Source organism: Maylandia zebra, linkage group LG3 (genome assembly GCF_041146795.1).
Source record: "Maylandia zebra isolate NMK-2024a linkage group LG3, Mzebra_GT3a, whole genome shotgun sequence".
In the NCBI taxonomy this organism is placed as follows: Eukaryota; Metazoa; Chordata; class Actinopteri; order Cichliformes; family Cichlidae; genus Maylandia; species Maylandia zebra.
The window spans coordinates 23408419-23428430 of NC_135169.1; the positions used below are offsets into that span (position 1 = coordinate 23408419).

General features: G+C 43.2%; 1 protein-coding gene across 1 annotated transcript; it reads left to right on the forward strand.

The window, feature by feature from the left end:
* The first annotated feature begins 568 nt into the window (after window positions 1-568).
* Window positions 569-12309, forward strand: zgc:77880 (zf-DHHC domain-containing protein). The gene is made up of 9 exons (XM_004570116.3): window positions 569-734; window positions 1806-1894; window positions 2404-2477; window positions 5285-5397; window positions 5519-5580; window positions 5825-5945; window positions 6025-6097; window positions 6494-6668; window positions 6752-12309. The coding sequence occupies exons 1-9, from the start codon at window positions 610-612 to the stop codon at window positions 6841-6843; spliced, it is 924 nt and encodes a 307-aa protein (XP_004570173.1). The 5' UTR covers window positions 569-609; the 3' UTR covers window positions 6844-12309.
* Window positions 12310-20012: the final 7703 nt, after the last annotated feature.

Here is a 20012-nt window from a genome sequence, read left to right on the forward strand (position 1 = left end):
CACTGAAGTTCAAGTCAAATCAGAAGAGCGTCTCTGGCTGACTTCAAACCTGGCAGCAGCAGAAGACCTCACCGGTCTTTTATGCTGCTCCTTTCAGCAAAGAAAAGGAACTTGAGGCTACAATTTACATGAGCTCATCAAAACTGGACCATAGAAGGTTGGACAAATATTGTCTGGTGTTTTTGCATGTCAGTGTCTGCTGAAACATTCCAATGGTATGGTCACAGTTTGACATAAACAAGATGAAAACATGTATCCAGTCTTTGAACCCCACTATACCAGCTGAGTACCACAGCCTACCATAGTATTACTGTTCACCATGTCCATTCCATGGTGACCACAGCTTACTCCCCGTCTACTAGATTGACTGGCAGCTCTGTGATCTGAAAAACAAATCTGCTTAAGGGTATCAATAAAAAAGAAACACGGCAGATCAGAGGTGAAGATTTATTTGTTGAGTCAAATATTCTTTAATCTCTTTTGAAGAAAAAAAAGATGAACTGGCCCTTTAAACATGAATCGCCTTTTCTCGACGGTCCTGGAAGGCAGCTTCAAGTTTCCATCTGACGTCACCCGGAAGCGGGGGACGGGGGTGGAGCCCGGGAGAAGATGGCGGTTCTTCGCTGTAGGCGAGATCCCTGCGGCGTTATCTGCCTGATTTTAACTTATTTCAGCGTGTTTTATGCGGACTATGTGGTCATACAGTACGTGCTCATCCCCGCGTACTCGGACAGGTGGGTGTTTTGCATTTCCACGCCTTTTTAAACCCCTTAAAATCCCTCAATATGTCGTCCGCCTCTTTGCTGTGCCTTCATTCATTTGACAGCAAACAGATCAACAGTAACGGTATCTTCACGATTTCACCCTCGGCGCAGTGAAACTGAATCAAATCTCGTTTGTTCTCACTGTAATGTGGCTTTAATCGCGTTCCCATTCACGTCTTTGGTTTTGTAACCGGGCTCGCGCTCCATCACAGGTGGCTTTCGGTTTGTTTTCGTAGCTGAGGCGTTTCATTAGCCTACTCCGGAGCCGACGAGTCCAGCTGTCGTTCAAAATTTTGGGTGATTTAAAGTTGCTCTGCGTGTCTGAGAACAAAAATCCTCTTTAAAACCAGAATCGCAGCTTCATCTAAATCAACGAGAGTTGCTCTTTAATTCGTCCTAAATTCAAAACTGCGTTAACCAAGTCTTCATGCCAAATTCAGACTTTCCTGAGCTGAGAAGCGCGCACTTCCTCAATTTCCACCCAAATATTTTAAATGTTAGCGTCACAAAATGTTTGTATGTACTCTTATTTTCAGTCAAATGTAGTGCTTTTTGCTTATTCTGTGCAGTTTTGTATGATATTGGATGTAACCAGGACTATTTAGAAAGCAAAGGAGTAAAACGTATTTTATTAAAATTGTAAAGTTGTCAAAGTTACAGAGCAGTCATCCAGCCCCTTCAGAGAAACTTATGCTCAGTTAAGTTGTAGTTTAATGCAAAAATAAATAAATAAATCGGCTTTTCTTTGTCTTTTGTGATCATGAACATTTACAGGATATTTACCCAATTTTCCTCGGGGTCATCCTTCAATTCAATAAAGTTTTATTGAATTGAATTGAAATGTACCGTGGACTCCCTAAAGCTCTAATAACTTGCTTTACTTCTGTCATTGTACTGCTGTAGGGTCTTTACCTTAAACATAAGCACCCAGAGGTGACTGCTGTTGGTATTTGGCGTTATCTAAATAAAATTGAATTGAATTCTATTAAGAAGATTAAATGATGAAGTGTAATAATCGCATGTCTCTTCTGTCTCTGACAGTGTGTGGTGTACTCTCCACGGGTCAGTGTTCAACCTGATTCTGCTGCTGCTGCTAGCCTGCCACTCTAAAGCTGTTTTCTCAGATCCTGGTCAGTAAGAGACACACACACACACACACACACACACACACGCCCTGTGTGTCATATTTATCTCTCATAAAGTTAAAGTCTGTCTTTTATACCCCCAAAAGTTGATTCTGTTCATCTGGACGTAGCGTTTTCAGTGGGACAAACATTTGGTCACTCATCCGAATGACTTCTTCAGTCTCATCTCACTGCAGGGTTCCCCAACCCTATAAGTAGTACATTGGCACAATAACTGAAACTTTGTTGCTTGTTAACGTACTGATAGTTCATTCAGGGCTGGTAGCAGTCTCCCTTTGTTTCAGGGTAGGGCAGATAACTTTTTATAAACCGCTAACTTTCCTCTCTGAAAGGTTTTCAGCTCTTCATCATAATTTCTTTCACTATTCAGCTCACAAACACGTAGCACGAGTTTCTCACTGCTAGTCCATCTTTCTAAAGAAAAAGAAAACGCACACGCTGTGGGTTCTGGGTGGAAACATCCAAACAAATGTCTTTTGTGTCTGTGTGTTTAGGCATGGTGCCTCTTCCTGACACGGCCATCGACTTCTCGGACCTCCGCTCTCAGTCGTCTCGGATGAACGAGCGGGTGAGTCGCAAGAACACAGAAATCCTCCTGATGAGACGCGCACACTTACACAAATTAAGTTTCAGGAGAATCGGTTTGGGGACGTTTTCCGCAGTTTTCCTCGGTCACGTGTGGCACTGAGAGCGTAACGACAGCATCAGACGCGTTCGGACTGCTGGAAAAATCCTCCGTGTGGTTTAGGGGAGAAAGCCGCCAGGACAGAGCAGGAAGGAGGCGGCACAGATGACGCCCACTCGCTCGGGAGAAGAATGTGATTCTCACATGAGCGGAGGCTGAGATCACAGAGCCGGCAGGTTGAAAAACAAGTTCAGCCTGAAAATGATATCACGATACTGCAAGCGGGGAAATCTGATATTTCTGACGATGTAGAGGAAATACCGGACAGTGTTTTATTGAAGCCTGCTAGACAACAGTATTTCTAAGTGCAGTTAAATAAAAGGCATGTTCATCCTTCCTTTGATGAGCTGCTGTCACTGATGACAGCACGACCTGGTAAGTTTGTTGGCTTGGGCTTGCTTAACCAGCTGCTCAGAGCCCTGCTTTACCCCTGCGTAACTACACCCGTCATTTCAAAGCACCGTCAGCTCTTCTTGTCATTCTGAGATTTTCAGTGGGAGTGAGCAGAATGAACAGGATTAGAAACGAGTCCGTCAGAGGGACGGCTCAGGTCGAGCTGAGATGGTGCGGATGTGTGCAGAGGAGGGAGAGTGGATATATTAGACAAAGGATGGTGAGGATGGAGCTGCCAGCCAGGAGGACATGTAGGGGTTGGTGTGATAGTGAGATGGAGATGATCCATTGTGATCACTCCTAAAAGAAGCAGCAGCTTGAGCTTCCTGTTGTATGGAGCACAGCTAACAAGCGCTCCAGGTCACATGGTCAGGTCTTTCAGGTCACACGTCTCCAGTTGCTAGCATCACCTCTTTGGTAGCCTGGTTGTACTCGACAGGTGTTTATTAAATTCTTTCCACACCAGTTTGTGTTTGGTTGAAGCGGCTCTTTTATTTTGGTACTAAATCTAAATTGCTGGCTCCCACACCGCTCTCACTGTCGGTCGTGCTCGGCCTCGTCTCGTCGCGCACGCTACGAAACATAAACGTGTGGCCGGTGTCGCTGTAGTGATGATGTCAAATAAAAATTCAGACACATGCGGCACAGCTGAGTGTCAGTTCATGCCAGCTGAGGATGATGGTAAAAACGGTAGGGTCTTGGGTAGGGCTGTTCGATATAACGATATATATCGGATGACGATATAAAAACGTCTATCGTTTCATTTTACGCTATCGTTTGTTTCGTGGTGTCGCAAAATAAACTGTTTACGGCAATATTGTTTCATGGTTTTGATGGTCACTGTAGTGGTTATATTCATTTCCTAAAGTTCTCTCTTTCTCTTATATTTAATATAACCACACTACGAACGGACAAGCGCCTGTTTTTATGCATTGTGGTTAGCAACAACTACGGTAAAACCATCGCGTATCCGCTTGTTTATGTTCCACATAAACCTTTCACAATAAAGCTCAAGATCCTGTTGAGACTTTTCAAAATAAACTGAATCACGTGAAAGAGCAGATTATTTACGGATGAGAAGCAAAAAAGAGCCGGCAGGTGCTAAAAAATTTACCTTAGACTCAAACGTTAGAACAGGCTTTTCCCCGCAGCACGCCGTGTAATAAATACTCACAAAGAAAACGGCGGCCGTTACAACTTATGTCTAAAAATGTGTAGTTTCATTCATCGGTTAAAACACTCAACTCCAGCTGCATGACGCGCAGCTGGAAACACTTCCTGCAAGTCGAGCTGCCCGAGATTCACAGAGTTTACAGAAAATGTTACATTTTTGTGATTTATATCGTTATCGGACGATAGAATTCTTATATCGGGATATGAGATTTTGGTCATATCGCACAGCCCTAGTCTTGGGTAACCTAATTGGCCGGCTGCTGGCCTATTTGGACCAATGACTGCGTTTCCATCCATCGAGTTCACCTACACCAAACTGACTGAAAAGATCCGTCACTAATCTGTAGCGTAGTTTGCTGCAGGCTGACAGCAGTTCACCTCTCAGTATCAGTGAAACCTTTCGAGTCGGGGTGATGTGACGCCGCGCCGTCTGCATTTTTAATGACCTGGAGGTGAGAGAGGGAGGGAGAACTGAAACGTGTGGATGGATTTCTGCAGGTTTGAGGGGGGAAAGTGCTGATTTTTATATGTGGGAAGTAAGACTGGGCAGCTTTAAAAATATATTCTTTACAGCTAAGAGCAGAACCAGAATGATAGCTGTTGTTTTTAATCCCACAGATTATAAAAACTTGTATGAGAGCAAGACTGACGCTAAAAGACCAAACACTGGAAGAGCTCCAAATTCCTACTTTTGTTCCCACCCTGAACTCAGCAGTGATGTTTGTGGCTTGAAAATAAGCAAAAACAAGCCGAACGCTAATGACAGAGAGGGAGTGTCGGTGGATGGCAGCTGTACTCTGAGCTGTAATTTTACCAGGTTTGCACCGTGTTTATCTCAGCGCGCCGTCATTCACGTCCCAGCAGCTGCACTCGTGTCTGCTTCACAGCGTGTTATTATGCGCTTACGAGCTTACAGCTGTCTGTAAAGTGTGTTCCTGCCAAAAAAGGAAACCCTGAATGCGTGCCTATAAGTTTGGATCATATTGTATGATTTTTATTTTTTATTTTTTTAAACTTTAAAGCAGAAATGATTGGTGCACGTGCAGCTGCTCATCCTCACCCTCAGCCTGCACTTGGGAGTGTTTGAGGTTTTAACACATGAACTGCTGCGCTGCTGTGTTCAGGGCTGCGAGGGCTGGACGGTGTGCAGTCGCTGCGAAACCTACAGACCCCCCAGAGCGCATCACTGCCGCGTCTGCCAGAGGTGCATACGCCGCATGGACCACCACTGTCCCTGGTGAGAACACGCCCTCGTCTGTCCATCGGCCTGCCACCCCCCACCTTTACCCCCACCTCTGTTTTTACACCTCCAGCATCTTCTCATCTGTGCTTTTCTGATGTGCGTGTGTCATTTTTAGGATCAATAATTGTGTCGGGGAGCTAAACCAGAAGTATTTCATCCAGTTTCTCTTCTACACTGGTGAGCACACAATTCACACTGCCTGTCGAAATGATGACTTTTTAGAAAACACACAAAAGTTTTGTGTAAAGTTTGTGAACACCTCCAGCGTGTAAAGTTTTCACACGCTGGAGGTGTTCACAAAAACACAGACAAAGGTCCGCTCTGGGAATGTGGTGAGCTGCTGCTGCTGCTTTCACCTCAGTCTGAAAAGTGAAGGTAGAGATTCTCAGGCTGTGATTTGTGACGTGATGTCTGTGCGCAGGTATGGCCAGCCTGTACTCCATGGTGCTGGTGGTGTCGGCGTGGGTGTGGAGAATAAGGAACGAGCGAGGCGGTGACGCAGAGAAGGAAAGCGAGGAGACGCCCAGCAAACACCTGATAGTGTGAGACAGAGCGACCTGTGACGGCTGGTTTTCAGGATGAAGCGTCAGGCTTGTGACAGTTTCCTTCTCTTTGTCTCAGGGCGCATTACATCATCCTCCTCGTGGAGTCGGTGCTGTTTGGTGTGTTTGTCATGGTCATCTTCTACGATCAGGTACACACACACACACACACTTTTAAGTATTAGAGATCAGTCTAATGAAAACATGCCGTCAGTCAGAGGTGATGCAGGCATGTTTTAAGTCGTCCCTCATGCAGTACACAGCTTCTTCCTGTCTTTGTCTTTCACAATAAAAGCCCTACACATACAGATTGCATTCCTATTATGTAGATCTTTGGATTAGTAGAGTAAAACACTGCTGTCATTTAAAAACCCTAAACGGTGTTAAAGAAACGTTACTATATCGCATGTTTGACCGGTGGGTAGCGCAGGTCAAACATGTGAAATTAAGAAGACGACTGTCTGTTTTCTGCCAGTAACGTTGAAGCTCCTTAAAGAAACAAAAGGAAAAAAATCATGTGCCCTCGTTTGTGGTTTGTCTTCTCTCAGCTGGTCTCCATAATCACAGACGAGACTCCCATCGAGCAGATGAGAAACAGGCTGATGATTAAAGACAGGGCTTCTTCGTCCTCTTCATCCTCCACCCCCTCCTCACAGCTGCCTCACCACCCTTCACACACCCGCAAGCCGAAGCTGGCCCTGTTGCGGGAGGTCTTTGGGAGAGGTGCGCTGATCTTTTGACACCTACGTCTCGCCGGCGCTCCAAATACATAAAGCACTGTTTCATCTCTCTTTCCGTCTTTGCAGGGTCGGTCTTTTGCTGGCTTCTCCCGCTCCACTCCAGCCCTCCGTCAGTCGGAGGCATCACCTACTCCGCCCTGCCTGACTACGACGTCTGACTCGTGGGCACAAGAGGGGACGGAGAGGAGAGAGAAGAAAAAGGGAAGGCGAGGGAGGTTTTTGTGTGCTTGTGTGAGCGCGTGAATGAATTTTTTGCATATTTATGATGTCTTATCTCTGGAACTGAGGGGGTGAGAGTAAAAGGGATGAAGGCCGAGGTGTGAATGAATGAATGAAGAATGAATAATGCACCAAGTATGACTCTCCTCCAGGACCTAAACACAATGTTCATGAAAACCTATTTCTCATCTTTCCTGGCACGAGGAAAGAGCACTGACCGCCCCCCGATGTGTCCTGATGTGCAGTTATAGGAAAGAGCTACTCCTGTGTGGACTCTGGGATTTGACTGGTGTGGCTTTTAGACAGTTTCACACTAAACAGGCTGAATTAAAAAGGTCTAAATATAATGTCCACTAAACCCAACGACAGGCGCTGCTAAAGAGACGTAAATGCAACATGCACATCAAGTGCGTCCAAAGCTGTGGGAGGGGGGAAAACGAGATGCGCAGTCGCTTCAATGTTCTTTAAAGAGTAACTCAAAAACGGGTACAAGTCACCTGACCAGGGTTTAAATCCTGACAGGCGAAGAACTTGACCTTGTGATTCCTCGTGTTGTGAGGGTGAGTCGATGCCTGTCTTTCATGTTCAGTTCAAACGCTGATCACCATCAGCTCTGCCTTTAACAATAGATTTCATATAGCTGAGTTATGAAACTGAGCTTGGCGTCATACTTGTGAGACATCTCTCTTTATGGCACGATGCTTAAAATTTAGTTAAACCTCCAGATTTTTATTCATGGAAATTACTTTTCTATTCGGTTCAATTCAGTTTTATTTGCGTAGCGCCAAATCACAGCAACAGTCAGCTCAAGGGGCTTGTAACGTAAAGACCCTCCAGTAATACAGACAAAATCCCAACAATCACATGACCCCAGTGAGCAGGTCAAGGTCAAGGTCAAGGTCAGATTTATTTATATAGCACATTTCCAACAGCCGATGCTGCACAAAGTGCTTAACAATAACAATAAAATTAAAAACTACAGTGTAATACAATAAACAGTGTAATACAATAAACTACACGTGAAACTACACGACCAGCTTTGCATGATTTAAAATTAAAAATAAGCCTTATTTATATTAAATAAAGCTCCTCCCACTTTAAGACAGCTTTCTTCTCATTGGCTGCCCCTGGTCACTCTGTGCATTTGTGTATGTGCGAAACGTATCATTTGTACAGAGAGCGTGTAACCTCACCTGTCCGAAACTTCCTCCAAATATGGGTATGGAGCCGTTCTTTAATCCCGTGAGTGTAAGAAGAGGAAAACCGTCCTTTGAGTTACTCTTTAATTAAAATGCCTGTGACGTTTCAGCTACTGTGACCAGCTGATGTCCACTAACAGTCAGATATCGGTCAAATCCCAGTGCTTTACTGCTTTATTCAACCAGTATTTATGCTGGTGATTGTTTTACCACTCAAGCTTTCATCAGCCTCCACAGGAAGTTTCTAAAATAGGTCAGTTCAGCTTCCTGGTTCATCTCAGTGTTTCTTAATCATACACTGCAGCACGATAGAGAGACTATTTGAGTTTTTATGTACAGTCGAGCTTTAATTATTCGGGATGCACTGATACTGAATTCGTTAGGTTCTGTGTGTTTTGTGTGTTTTCTGTTTGTTTTCCGTCCACACTGGTGAAGCCTTGTGGTGCAAAACATGTCAAGCTTTAAATTTTGTTTATGCAACTACTGTTTACCATGGTATGCTTTGTGGCCATAAGTACTTAGGCTTCTTCAATCTACGCTGGTGTTCAACCAGAAAGTTTATCCACAGGGATATTTGTACGTTTTGATGGTGGGGCTCTATTGGGAATGAATAAGCCCTCTAACTGAAGCATCCAAATACTTTTAGTCACATAGTTTATTAACGTGTTTACGTGGAGGGCAATTAATTATCTATTTTTATTCTCGTGCTCAACCAATCTTAAATGGTTTCTATATTTATAACATTCATTTGTTTTATTCTGAAACATAAATGCATTAGCTTCCTGTGCAGTCATGTCCAGGATGACAAGCGTGTGTGGGAATGTTGAATTCTTGTTTTAGGGTTTTTGTTTTTTTACTCATTCTTCTGTTTGACGTGCTACTAAACTTTGTTACATTTGCAGATTTCTTACACTATTATTACGCACACATGCACACACATATATAGTTTGGTGCAATTGAAGGTATAAAAAAGAAGCTGCTTTTGGGGGGGAAAGGATTTACTACACTGAAATCTGTTTGACAGTGAAACACAAACTCAGAGTTCACCAGTGAGTATTCTGCGTTATCTCAGTGAAGGGACGACTCTTAACTTAGTTATGGTTTCTAACTATTCTGTGGAATTAACTCTAACAAGTGTGTGTTTTTATGTGAGGGGTGGGGCTGCCTTTCACTGCTGACCTGTTACTTGGATATATTTGAAAGTATATATGACCAGAGTCGGGCGATTTATCAGCACATTGTATTTTTAACACAGGAAACAGTCTCAAATGAATGATGGTGATCATGTGATACATTTTATAAAGTAAACTGGTGGCTTTGTATTGGAAAGAGTCAGAGGTCAGACATGAAGGCAGCTCCACCCTCTGTGTGTTTTATGTATGTTTGTATATATTTTTTCATTTCCTTGTCCAACCTGGGCTGAACAATATTCTGCGAATTGTCCATTTTCTCAGAGTACTCGCTGCAGCCCTCAGAGGTTTCGATCAAAACTTTCCAGCTGAGAGATGAAGTTACATGACTTAATCTGCCTTTTTTATATTTTAACATGCTTTTGGATATTTATTAACAATTTAAAGGCAAAATATTAAAGATTAGAGAGATGTTATGAAACAGCTGTAGAAAGACTTCTAGTTCTGCATTCACATTGTGAACAACGTGGGGCTGCTGGTGCAGAAATGCATAGTTTATTTTGACCTTTAAACGTTACACTTGAAATTATACTAAATATTTTTACAGTAAGAATGAGTCAAAAAAATGTTGAAGCACACATGTACTGCTACGTTTTTTTGTTGTTGTTGTTAATGTGGACATCCCACATATCTGAAAAAATATGTAGATCTGGGACTAGTGGCCGCTTAGCTTAGCTTAGCTTAGCTTAGCACCTAGAAATTAGCTTATCCAAAATCAGCATAGTGATGTGTGGTGTCAACCAATGAAAGTGGCTTGAAGGCCAAAGGTGGAGCTCTACGTCAAGTGCTACTACTGCCACTTTTGTCTAGCCTGCAGGTATCTTCTTTGGAGTCACACAATATTGGACGATCACAAGGGGTTTTTTCTTTTTCTTTTTTTTTTTTTTAGACTTAGCTAGAAAAATTACTTGGCTATGCTAAAGAAAACATTGTTTGAATGTGCAAGTTGAGAAATTAGGCTAATTGTACCTACACTGCAACAACATGACAGAAATTGATTGCAATAAACTTGTCAAAATGTTGAATTCAAGCATCCTTTCAGGGCCAGGGCTAACTAACATAGTAAGATTTTCCAAAAGAAACACCAGCATTTTTGTTACAAGTTAAGTCTGCTATAACAATATTTCCAGAGAGAAGCTCATCTTTAAATGGGAATTGATTTGAGGTAGACTGGAGGCCACTGTGGCATTGCACTGGCTCAGTCTGAACCAGTCTCTGGCCACTTTCAGTGTAACTGGGTGGCTAGCTGGTTTAAGTCCTGATTATACTCGGACATGGACAGATGGAGACATGATGGCAGAGTTGCTATATTTTAATGTAATGTCTCAGCAGATGAGTCCGTTAAGTCAGAAGAAACATGCAGATCGGCAGATGTCTGGATAGACCCTGGCACTCACTGTCTGACGAAGAAAATTTATGTCACTTAAATACCCGCGGACTGGCTGCAGAAAGTATAATTAAGGCTTAACAACCAGCATAGGCTTTATTAAGAACTCCGTAGACTTATGGGGTCAGGTGTTTCAAAGCTTTACGGAAAGATAAGCTAATAAACTGCTAGCTTAAGTGCACACCAGGAAATTATTCTTAAACACTTGCACAGTTGGGTGATTCTCACAAAGATCCCCCCACACGAGGAAAAATACAAGGCTTCTGGAACATTGATACTATTAAAGATTCAGTATTTTCTAACTTTCAGATGTTAGTTTAAATTTTGCCTTTAAGCTCATCATTTTCCTCCAAACTGTCAAAGAAAGTAGAATCTCGTGTTGCTCAGCTGTGAGGCGGGCCTTACTGCCAGGTAAATGCAACATGTGGACCGTGTAAAGGCTACAAATGCTTGGGACAGTTCTCCAAGGCTTTTGGACCTTTTAAAGAGAAAAATCATACGTGTATATGAGGCTTTTACTGTTCGTCTCATTCTAATTTATTTAGAATTATGTTGCACATTGGATCTTAAGTTTAGCTGCATGTTGTTCACAGTGTGAAAGCACGTTCTTCGAGCTGTACGCTGCCTTATTTCTGTGGGATTTTGAACTTTTATAGTGACTGCAGAGGATGTTGGAAAGGTTTCCTGAAAGTTTCTCGTAACTTCTCTCATGACAGACAGAAACACTCAGTCCGCCCAGGTCGGGTCTCTGCTAGCTGTAAATAGGAAAGTTCATATTTTCTATCAATGATGTGCAATTCTCATGAAGGGACAGTTCCTGCAGTCTTTTTTTGTTTTTGATCAGTTTGAAGCAAAACGAGGTTTGAAATGTTTTTGATCTTGTGAACGTCAGAGAAGTCCAGAGGTACACAAGGTTTGATGTTTTAATTATTCTCTCCTTAAAATTATTTTTGGTCTAATTGAGGGTTTATTCAGGGCTGAACAAAGAGTCCAAAACATCACTCACAAACAAAACCAGCTGTACCTCAAATTTGTCCAACACCTAAAACCCCCCCACAAAAAAAAAAAAAAACATTTTAAACTGTAAATGTTTTTGTCCAGGTGTGTGTTTGTATCATCAGCGCTTGTTTTTGTTGATCCATGTCGGGGCAGTCGCCTCCTCATAACTGATTCTGTTAAAATCCAGCATAGATGTTGCTAGCTAAAACAAAACAGGCGCATCTCGGTGCTGTTTTACTAGACAGCGAGAAGGAATGTGCGCACACACAAAGAGGGCCTGAAATTCATAGCTGGCCGCCAGTCAAACACAAGTGCTAAATCAGAAGATATTTTTTTGTAATTTTTTGTTTATTTGAACCAAATCCAAAAAACTTTGAAAAACAGTATTTTGAGATCTGGGAAGATGTGTTTTCAGATTGGGTTGTTGGTTGGCTAAAAAAAAAAAAAAGAAGTTTCAGAGCCCAAAAAACAGAGTTTAATATCATGCGGCTTCATGATGAACAAGTTTACAGCTCACTGATGTTTTATTTATGTCATGTTACAACCTTGAAACCGTGACCTGTGTATCATTTCTTTTGATATGCTGCTCTGGATCGTTCACCTGGAATTAAACTGATGTCTTTTAAACTACTTTGGCTCCTTTTGGTTTTTCACGGTGGTTTGTGGGGTTTTACTTTATTTTAGCATTACATGTACATCCAACAGCGGTAACAACAACAAAGGCACGAATTTCTAAATATTCTGAACATTATCAGACATGAAACACGAGTCTTTTTAAGTTTTTGCTGTCTCACAAGTGGGCGCTGCAGCTGCACCAGTCTGAGACATGCTGCCGCTCAGCATAGTGACATCTTGTGGCAGCACAATCTTGTGGCAATTGGCATTTTTTTTCGGAGCTGTGATCACAGAAAACAAGTCTGACGCTAAGCTTTGAAACATGAATATTTCTTCCATAATTGAACCTACTCAGTCACTCCTGAGTAGGTTCACCGCTTTTACACGTGGTCTCCATTTGTGTGTGTGATAACTTTCAACTTATGAGCCACACTTTGCTCATAACCTACCAGGGGTGTTTTCACACTTTCCGAAACAGCAATTAAGCCATGAAACCATTTTATATCATATTTCATGATTAAAACAATCAGCCAAGGTATACACGAATCCTATATCTGAATTAAAACCATTTAATGTTAAAAATCCCCAATAACAGCTAAAAAAAAAAAAATATCCAAGCACCAAACTTTCTCCTTGGTCCCTCCCAGAACCTTTAAGAAGCATTAAACTTCCTAGATACACATGAATACCCCGGAGAGATAAAGGAGAGTGACTGCTACTCCACAAATATATTATTCACACTTTTTGTAGCCACATCATAGTAAATTACATTCATGGACAATACTGTCTCTTTATCTTAATATGGAAATATTTTCCTAAAGTCCTACCTAAATTGGAAATGTGCCCAGAACACCATTAGCTAATACAATAATGCTAACTCTAAATGAAACACCTCTGTCAGTACAACAACCAACATCTGGCATCATCAATGATTTTTTTCAAAACTTGCTAATGCTGAGAAATCATATCAGAAGTATATTATTAAGCCCCAGCAGACATCACACACTAGTCACTGTTTATGCTGCACCACTAGAGGGCGCTGCAGCTGCACCAATCTGCGGGTCACTGCTTCTCAGCTGTAGAATGACGTCCTGTGGGAGTCCATTTTTCACCAGTGCTGATTTAATCTATGGATTAAAAAAAGGAAGACCGAGTTAGAGTCACTACTTTCTCTGCTTAGTGTATGCTACACTCAGGTCCACTGGGTCCTTTTATGCCTCATTATGTGGAGAAAATGTCAGGCACACTGGGAATGCCAATGAGTTAGACTAGGATCTTTAGTGTTTAGAGCAGAGCACAAGAAAACACTCAGAGAAACGTTTAATAGATCTAAGAAAAACATTTATTGAGGCAAGACTTTAAGCAAATTTTGCATTTTTTAATCTATAAAATATCAGTCTGGGATTACGATTTTTTTCAGTTTTCCCCAAGTACTAATATTTCTGATGAGATAAGAACAGACTAACCTGATTTAGGAGGGTGTCCTTATCAATCTGAGACAAGCCCACTAAAGAGGAAAGCTTCATTCTGAGACCTGCAACATCTAGAAACACAAAGATTCCACGTTATAGGTCAGAATTGTCTTCTGTCTGTTTAATCGGTTTAATCACTCAAAACATGAAAAACAATTTGCCTAAATCATTTATAATTTGGTGACAGGCAAACCAGTCATACAGTGTGTTGTAATCTGTCCATGAGTCTCTGCTTTACACAGCTAACATTGCTGCAAGCAGCTGCATTTGACAAAAATCAGTGGATCTTACATTTAGATAAAACACAATGGTAGATATACAAGGTAAATTTAACACCATAAAAGATTTAATCCAGGAACTTGTCTGATCATTATTCACACTGTAGGTTAGCTTCCTAGCTAGATGACATAAAAGCCCCTAAAATTTCACCGCCCCTGTATAACATTTGTTACTCCCTAACTTACTTTACATTAACTTCTAGGCTTTGTTTAACAGCTATGAGTTAACTGAAACAAACAAGTCATGTTGCCCCAAATCTGTCAAGCTGGACTAAGTCTCATGAATTACTCACAAACTGGTGTGTTGGCTGGTGTAGGTGTTGATAATTCTGTACACAAAGTAAAAGTCAAAATAAAGCTTGTTAATGAACGATATCAATCCAGTAAATAACTGCGGAGCCGCAGTATAAAGACTAAAGAGCCGCATGCAGCTCCGGAGCCGCAGGTTGCCGACCCCTGTGCTAATCGAAAATGACCCCCCCAAGTTTCCTCACAGTCATAGCAGGACTGGCCATCGGGCATACCGGCCATTTGCCCGGTGGGCCGCTGGCGATTTTTTGTTTTTATGGGCCGATTGATTTTTTTTTTTTTTTTTTTGGAAGGGTATAAATAATGAAAGGTGTTGGATTGGCCAATTGGTCATGATCGACTCATCATAGTCGGAACGGAATACGTTACAGAATACATTTTGGGGCATGTATTCTGTATTCTGTAATGGAATACATTTTAAAAGTAACCTTCCCAACACTGGGCGGGTGCTATGAAGTTACTGATAGTAAATTTTATTTTATGCTTAAGGTTAGTTTCTCATGGGAGCCCATCCCTGGCGCAGGGTGCCGCCGGTGTGTCGAGTCGCCTGTGGGGCTCTTCAACCGGTGGGGGAGATTGTTACACCTTGCAGGAGCTTTCCTCCCCTCAGGAACTCTCTGCAGGAGGGGGAGATACAGGAGAGGTGGAGGAAGATCTCAGCCTGGGCGTCTATTGTCTCATGTAGTCTGGAAGACGAGTGGATGGTGGGGTGGGTGCAGTTTTCTCTGTGGTGGGGTTGGGTGGACTGTCCCGGGCTCTGTGGGGCCGGGGGGCGCTGCTGCGCTGGGCCCCGGTCTGGATGGGCCTGGGCCCCCTTTTCCCTGGCGGGTCGCAGAGTGTGGGAGTGCCTACTGGGGTCAGCGGGGGAACTGGCCCCAGGGAGGGGTCACCTGCCCCTCCCTTCCTTCCCTCCCCATCTCCAGCTGCCTCCCTCCTCCCGCTCCACCACAACCACCCACACATGCAGGGCCTTGGAGTAGGGGTATGTCACCAGGATGCAGAGGAGGCTACCCCCCCCCCCCCCTCTGTCCCCTTCTGGCTGCCTCTGCCTCAATTTTATCCCACAACTTAGACATTCACATTACTCACACCCTCATTACACATACATATAGGATCTTGGGGGTGGGCACAATACATGGAGTCAAAGTTACCATCAGGGTGTACACCTCACCCCTGGCATCGTTGCCCACCTCTCAATTTTAAATACACGTAGACATTGAGGGCTAACAGGAGGGACTATGCGCTTACCTGCTGCTCTCTGGCAGGTAGCTCCATGCCCTCCTGGGTTTTAATTGCACCTTAGAACACACATGCGTCAACACTACAATGAGCGGGTGGAGGGAGGTTTGGAGTCTTCTCTCGCCCCCATTCTCTGCGGCCTGCTGGAGCGGGGGGGCTAGGAGGAGTTGGCCGTCCGGCTGCGGTCTGGGGTGTGGGGCCTCCCTGCTGCTGCGGAGTCGGGGCGGTCTGCCTCTCCCCACCGCAGGGAAAAGGGTAACACCACCTGGGTCTGGGTGCAGTTCCCCCCTCCAGGGGCAGGGGTACCTAGACCCGGTTTGTAGAGTACGCTTGGGGAGTGTGATCGCGTATACAGCGTCTCTTTATATTTGTCTCCACGTCGGTTGAGTGTGAAGTGCACATGAGAGCATGAGGGTGGGAATGGATGTTTGTGTCTATATGTCAGGTTGGGTATCAGACGCCACCTCTCTGGGGACATCTCGGGCCTTCCAAGGTTTGGAGGTCTATCTCCACCCACCACCACTTCCCCTGCCGGTGGCGGACTCCCTCAGGTGTCGGTGCGTTGGTGGTTCTTTGTATCTGGGGGTGGGCGTCTGGGTACACACCGGCTCACTCCTTGGCGGCCGCTTATTGGGGCTCGCTCGGGCCATTTCGGAGGTGGGGTGCCCCCGGCCTCTCGGCCTGGGGCTCGGTCACTCAGGCACAGCTGGCTGCCGGTGGAGCCCACGGGCGCATCACTGCAACTCCCCCTGGCTTCTGCTCCGCGGCTGCTGAATGAGCCCTCATCTGGGACTCTCCTTAGCTCTTACTGGGACAGTGGCGCAGCTTCCCCTCTGTGGGTCTTCCTTGGTCTCTTGTGTTCTGGGGGCCTCTGGATGTCTGGAGTTTTGATCTCCTCCATACCTGCTTGATACCATAAAGGACAGGGCTGTGGCTCCCCACACTCCCTAGCAGATCATTACATGGAGAAACCTTTGGAATGCAAGCATGCTGATCCACACAGGTATGCACACAGGTGTACACACGGGTATTCACAGACGCGGACTACAGCTTTCTTGGCTGCTGCCTCAAAGCACACTGTGCGCTGTCTATCTTGCGTGCTGAACAATATCGTCTATTATTTAGTAACTATTAATATCTATGACTAGCTAGTTTATTGTGATGGTGCTTTTTTTTCTATTATTATGTTGCTCTTTGTTGTTTGCTGTCTCCTCTGTTTTTTTTTTTTTTTCTCCATACAGGTGACCCAGGAGTTTTTTTTGTTGTTTTTTTTTTCTCTCTTCCCCCCCTTCTCACCGTCTCTTCTCCCCTTTGGTTTTCTTTCTTTCTCTCCCCCTCTTTCTTCAATTCTTTCCCCCTGTCCTATCCCACAGTTATGTCTGTCCCGTTTGCAACTGAAAATAAAATAAATTCATAATTATAATAAAGGTCAACCAAATGGACCAATATGGCAAGGCCATGATGATCCACTTGGTAAAATAAATCCGCTTGGCATCTCTCTTGGCCTCACGACAACAATTCTGATGGCTATAGATCCAAACGTTACACACACACAAAAAAAAGGTTAGTTTCTCAAACTCCTCACAATCTTAACAAATTGTGCCAATCCTTACATGTTGCACCAGGCTGATTTATCATCAAAAGTGGAGGAGACAGAAGAGCAGCAGAGAGAGATGGAGAGATGACTTTATGTCATCCATAAGGGATGCATTTGACATATGTTTCACATATTATAGCCCAACAAGTTACTTATAGCAATTTAAATATGAGCAATCAGTTTTTGGCAAATACCGGAAATCAGTTTTTGGCAGACAATCACTTTTTGGCACAACACCGGCTATTGCAGTTAATAATACAACAGCTTCTTGCCATTTTTTGTGTTTCTTTTTATCGCTGTGTAACTGAGTTCAATTGAAAGCCTGCATGCGCTAGTACCTCTTGCCACAAGTTCCCAGAATCCTTTGCGGTTGTACCCCTGAATGACGTCACATTTTTGGTGGGCCGGTCTCTAGTCAAAATGCCCGGGCCGATTTTTTTGTGCCAGTCCAGCCCTGCTCACAGTGTTACTGGAGGCCAAGCTAATGCCATCCAGAGTAAGCATCTAGTTAGATGCCATATTTCTAAGATTTTTAGTCCCAAGTACAATGACCTCAATTTTATCTGAATTTAAAAGTAGGACATCAGAGGTCATCCAGGTCTGTATGTTGAGAGCTTGCTGATGAGCTGCATTACAGTTTGGTATGGAAGCTCCTCTGCCAGCAGCCGCAAATCACTACAGAGGGTGGCGAAGGCAGCAGAGCACATTGCAGGCATGAGGCTTCCTTCCACTCAGGACATCTGTCTTATACGGACTACAAGACTCAAAAACAGCTTTTACCATCAAGCCATTCGACACCTCAACGACAACACTTAAACACACACACTCCACAGGATGCACTCAGAATATGTCCTACAGTTTCTCAAGTACATACTACACTCTGCACTGGTCACTTTATTTTTATTAGTATTTAAATAAAAATAAAAACCCTTACTCCGTGCAATACTGTACCAACTGCCACTTTAAATCTGCTACTGCTCAGTTGTACTGCTGCTCACTCCTGCCACTTTATCCCATGTGGAACCATAATTAACCTTTTTGTGTGAAGGAGGCTCCCATTTACATCAACTAATTTGAGTATATTAGCTGTATAGGATAGAAAATAGTGTGATTAACAATATTGACCACTGCACGTTCTAACAATTCTAGCAGGACAAGCACACATGAGTAGCTGGAGATAGCACAGATTACATGGGATTAAAAGTACCTTTATTCAGTTAAAGCAGTTGAAACTTCAATAAATCTTTTTATGTTTGTTTAAAGTATTTTTTTGTGTTTCTTCACAGCTTTTCAATGGATTTGTGATGGTAAAATCATAGTCAAATCTAATTCTAAAAAACTTGAACGTCAGTACTTAGTATGTCCAAATATGAGGACATTCAAAGCTCTTCTTTGCAAGTTGGCTGCATTTTGTTGTGCTCTCTATCAAGGTGATCTCACACTACTTGAATAATGTTGAGGTCTAAGATTTAGGGAGGCCAATCCCAGAGTGATAGCGTTCTATTGTGTGTGTTTTCTATCCAAGTGCATTTGCTGCATTTTACTGCATTGACAGTGTATTTGTGATTATTGCTATGCTGAAAAATGAAGCAGTTAGCAATCACATTCTTCCCAGATGGTACTGAAACACAGGGCTGTGGTGTTCAACAGTCAGGTCATGGATTTCAAAATTATGAGCCCAGTCACTCATCCTTTCTCCCAAAAATCCATCACATTTCACAGACCCACTCAAAAACACACTGCCAAATTTGCTCAGCACTGACTAAATAATGGGATGAATTGACTTTAAATAGCTGACTTAAATTATTTTTCAAATCCAAAGCTTGCTCTTGCTGAGAAATCACATCAGAATCAAGCCTTGCAGATATCAAACATGAGTCATTGATTTGATGTTTATGTTGTGTCACTAGAGGGTGTTGCAGTTGCACCAATCTGTGGTTCGTGGTTTCCCAGCTGTAGTGGTGTCTTGCTAGAGTCTACAAATGAGTATTAGGAACCTCTGTGTCTCCCGCTGTGTGTTTAGTGATGTGAGTTATTGTGCTTTGCTCCGACTTCTTGTGTTCCATGTTTACCTCATCCCGTCATGTGCTCCTCTCGGCTGACTCTGTGTGTTACGTTTAAGGTTCGCGTCTTGAGTCAGTATTTTCAGCTTCATGTCCTCCCTGTCTTGTTATGTGTAATCGTTCCCCGTGTCCTTATGTCCTTCGTTAGCCTTCTGTGTATTTACGTCAGAGTCTCCCTTAGTTCCGTGTCGCTTCGTCCATTGTCTTTCACTGTGTGTTCTATCTGCCTGTTAGTCTCATGTCCAGTTTAGCCAGTTTTCTGTTTTGCCTGCAACCAGTAATAAAGCTGAGTATCTACAAGTTCACGTTGCCTCCGTGTGTCCTGCTCTTGGGTCCAGCATTTCTGCCTGCCCTTGCACAGCCATGACATGTAAGGCTTATTTTAAAGAGATTCACAGATTTAAGATTTAACAAATGCCAAATATAATTATTTTTATTAGTCAAAATGTTAATTTACAAATCTTAATATAGCGGCTCTGTGGGCACTAGTGACCTAACAGCAGCGAAATAAAACCAGAAGTAATTGGGTAATTGCCAAAACCTTAATATCCTGCTGCTGATGAGCCACACTTTGCTCATAACCTGCCACGGCTGTTTCCACATTTTCTAAAGTGGCAATTGAGCCACAAAACCATTTTATATCATATTTTATGATTGAAACTATCTTCCAAAGTATACATAAACCCTATATCTAATTTAAAATGATATTATCTTGTTAATAATTTCACCTCCTCACTACGTACGACTCTGGATACTGTAG

Bases quoted from the DNA above. Each gene is read 5' to 3' on its own strand.
- zgc:77880 (XM_004570116.3), top strand. From the start codon at position 610: ATGGCGGTTCTTCGCTGTAGGCGAGATCCCTGCGGCGTTATCTGCCTG. The intron at 735-1,805 runs GTGGGTGTTTTG...TGTCTCTGACAG, and splicing joins ATCCCCGCGTACTCGGACAG to TGTGTGGTGTACTCTCCACG. The intron at 6,098-6,493 runs GTACACACACAC...GTCTTCTCTCAG, and splicing joins TGGTCATCTTCTACGATCAG to CTGGTCTCCATAATCACAGA.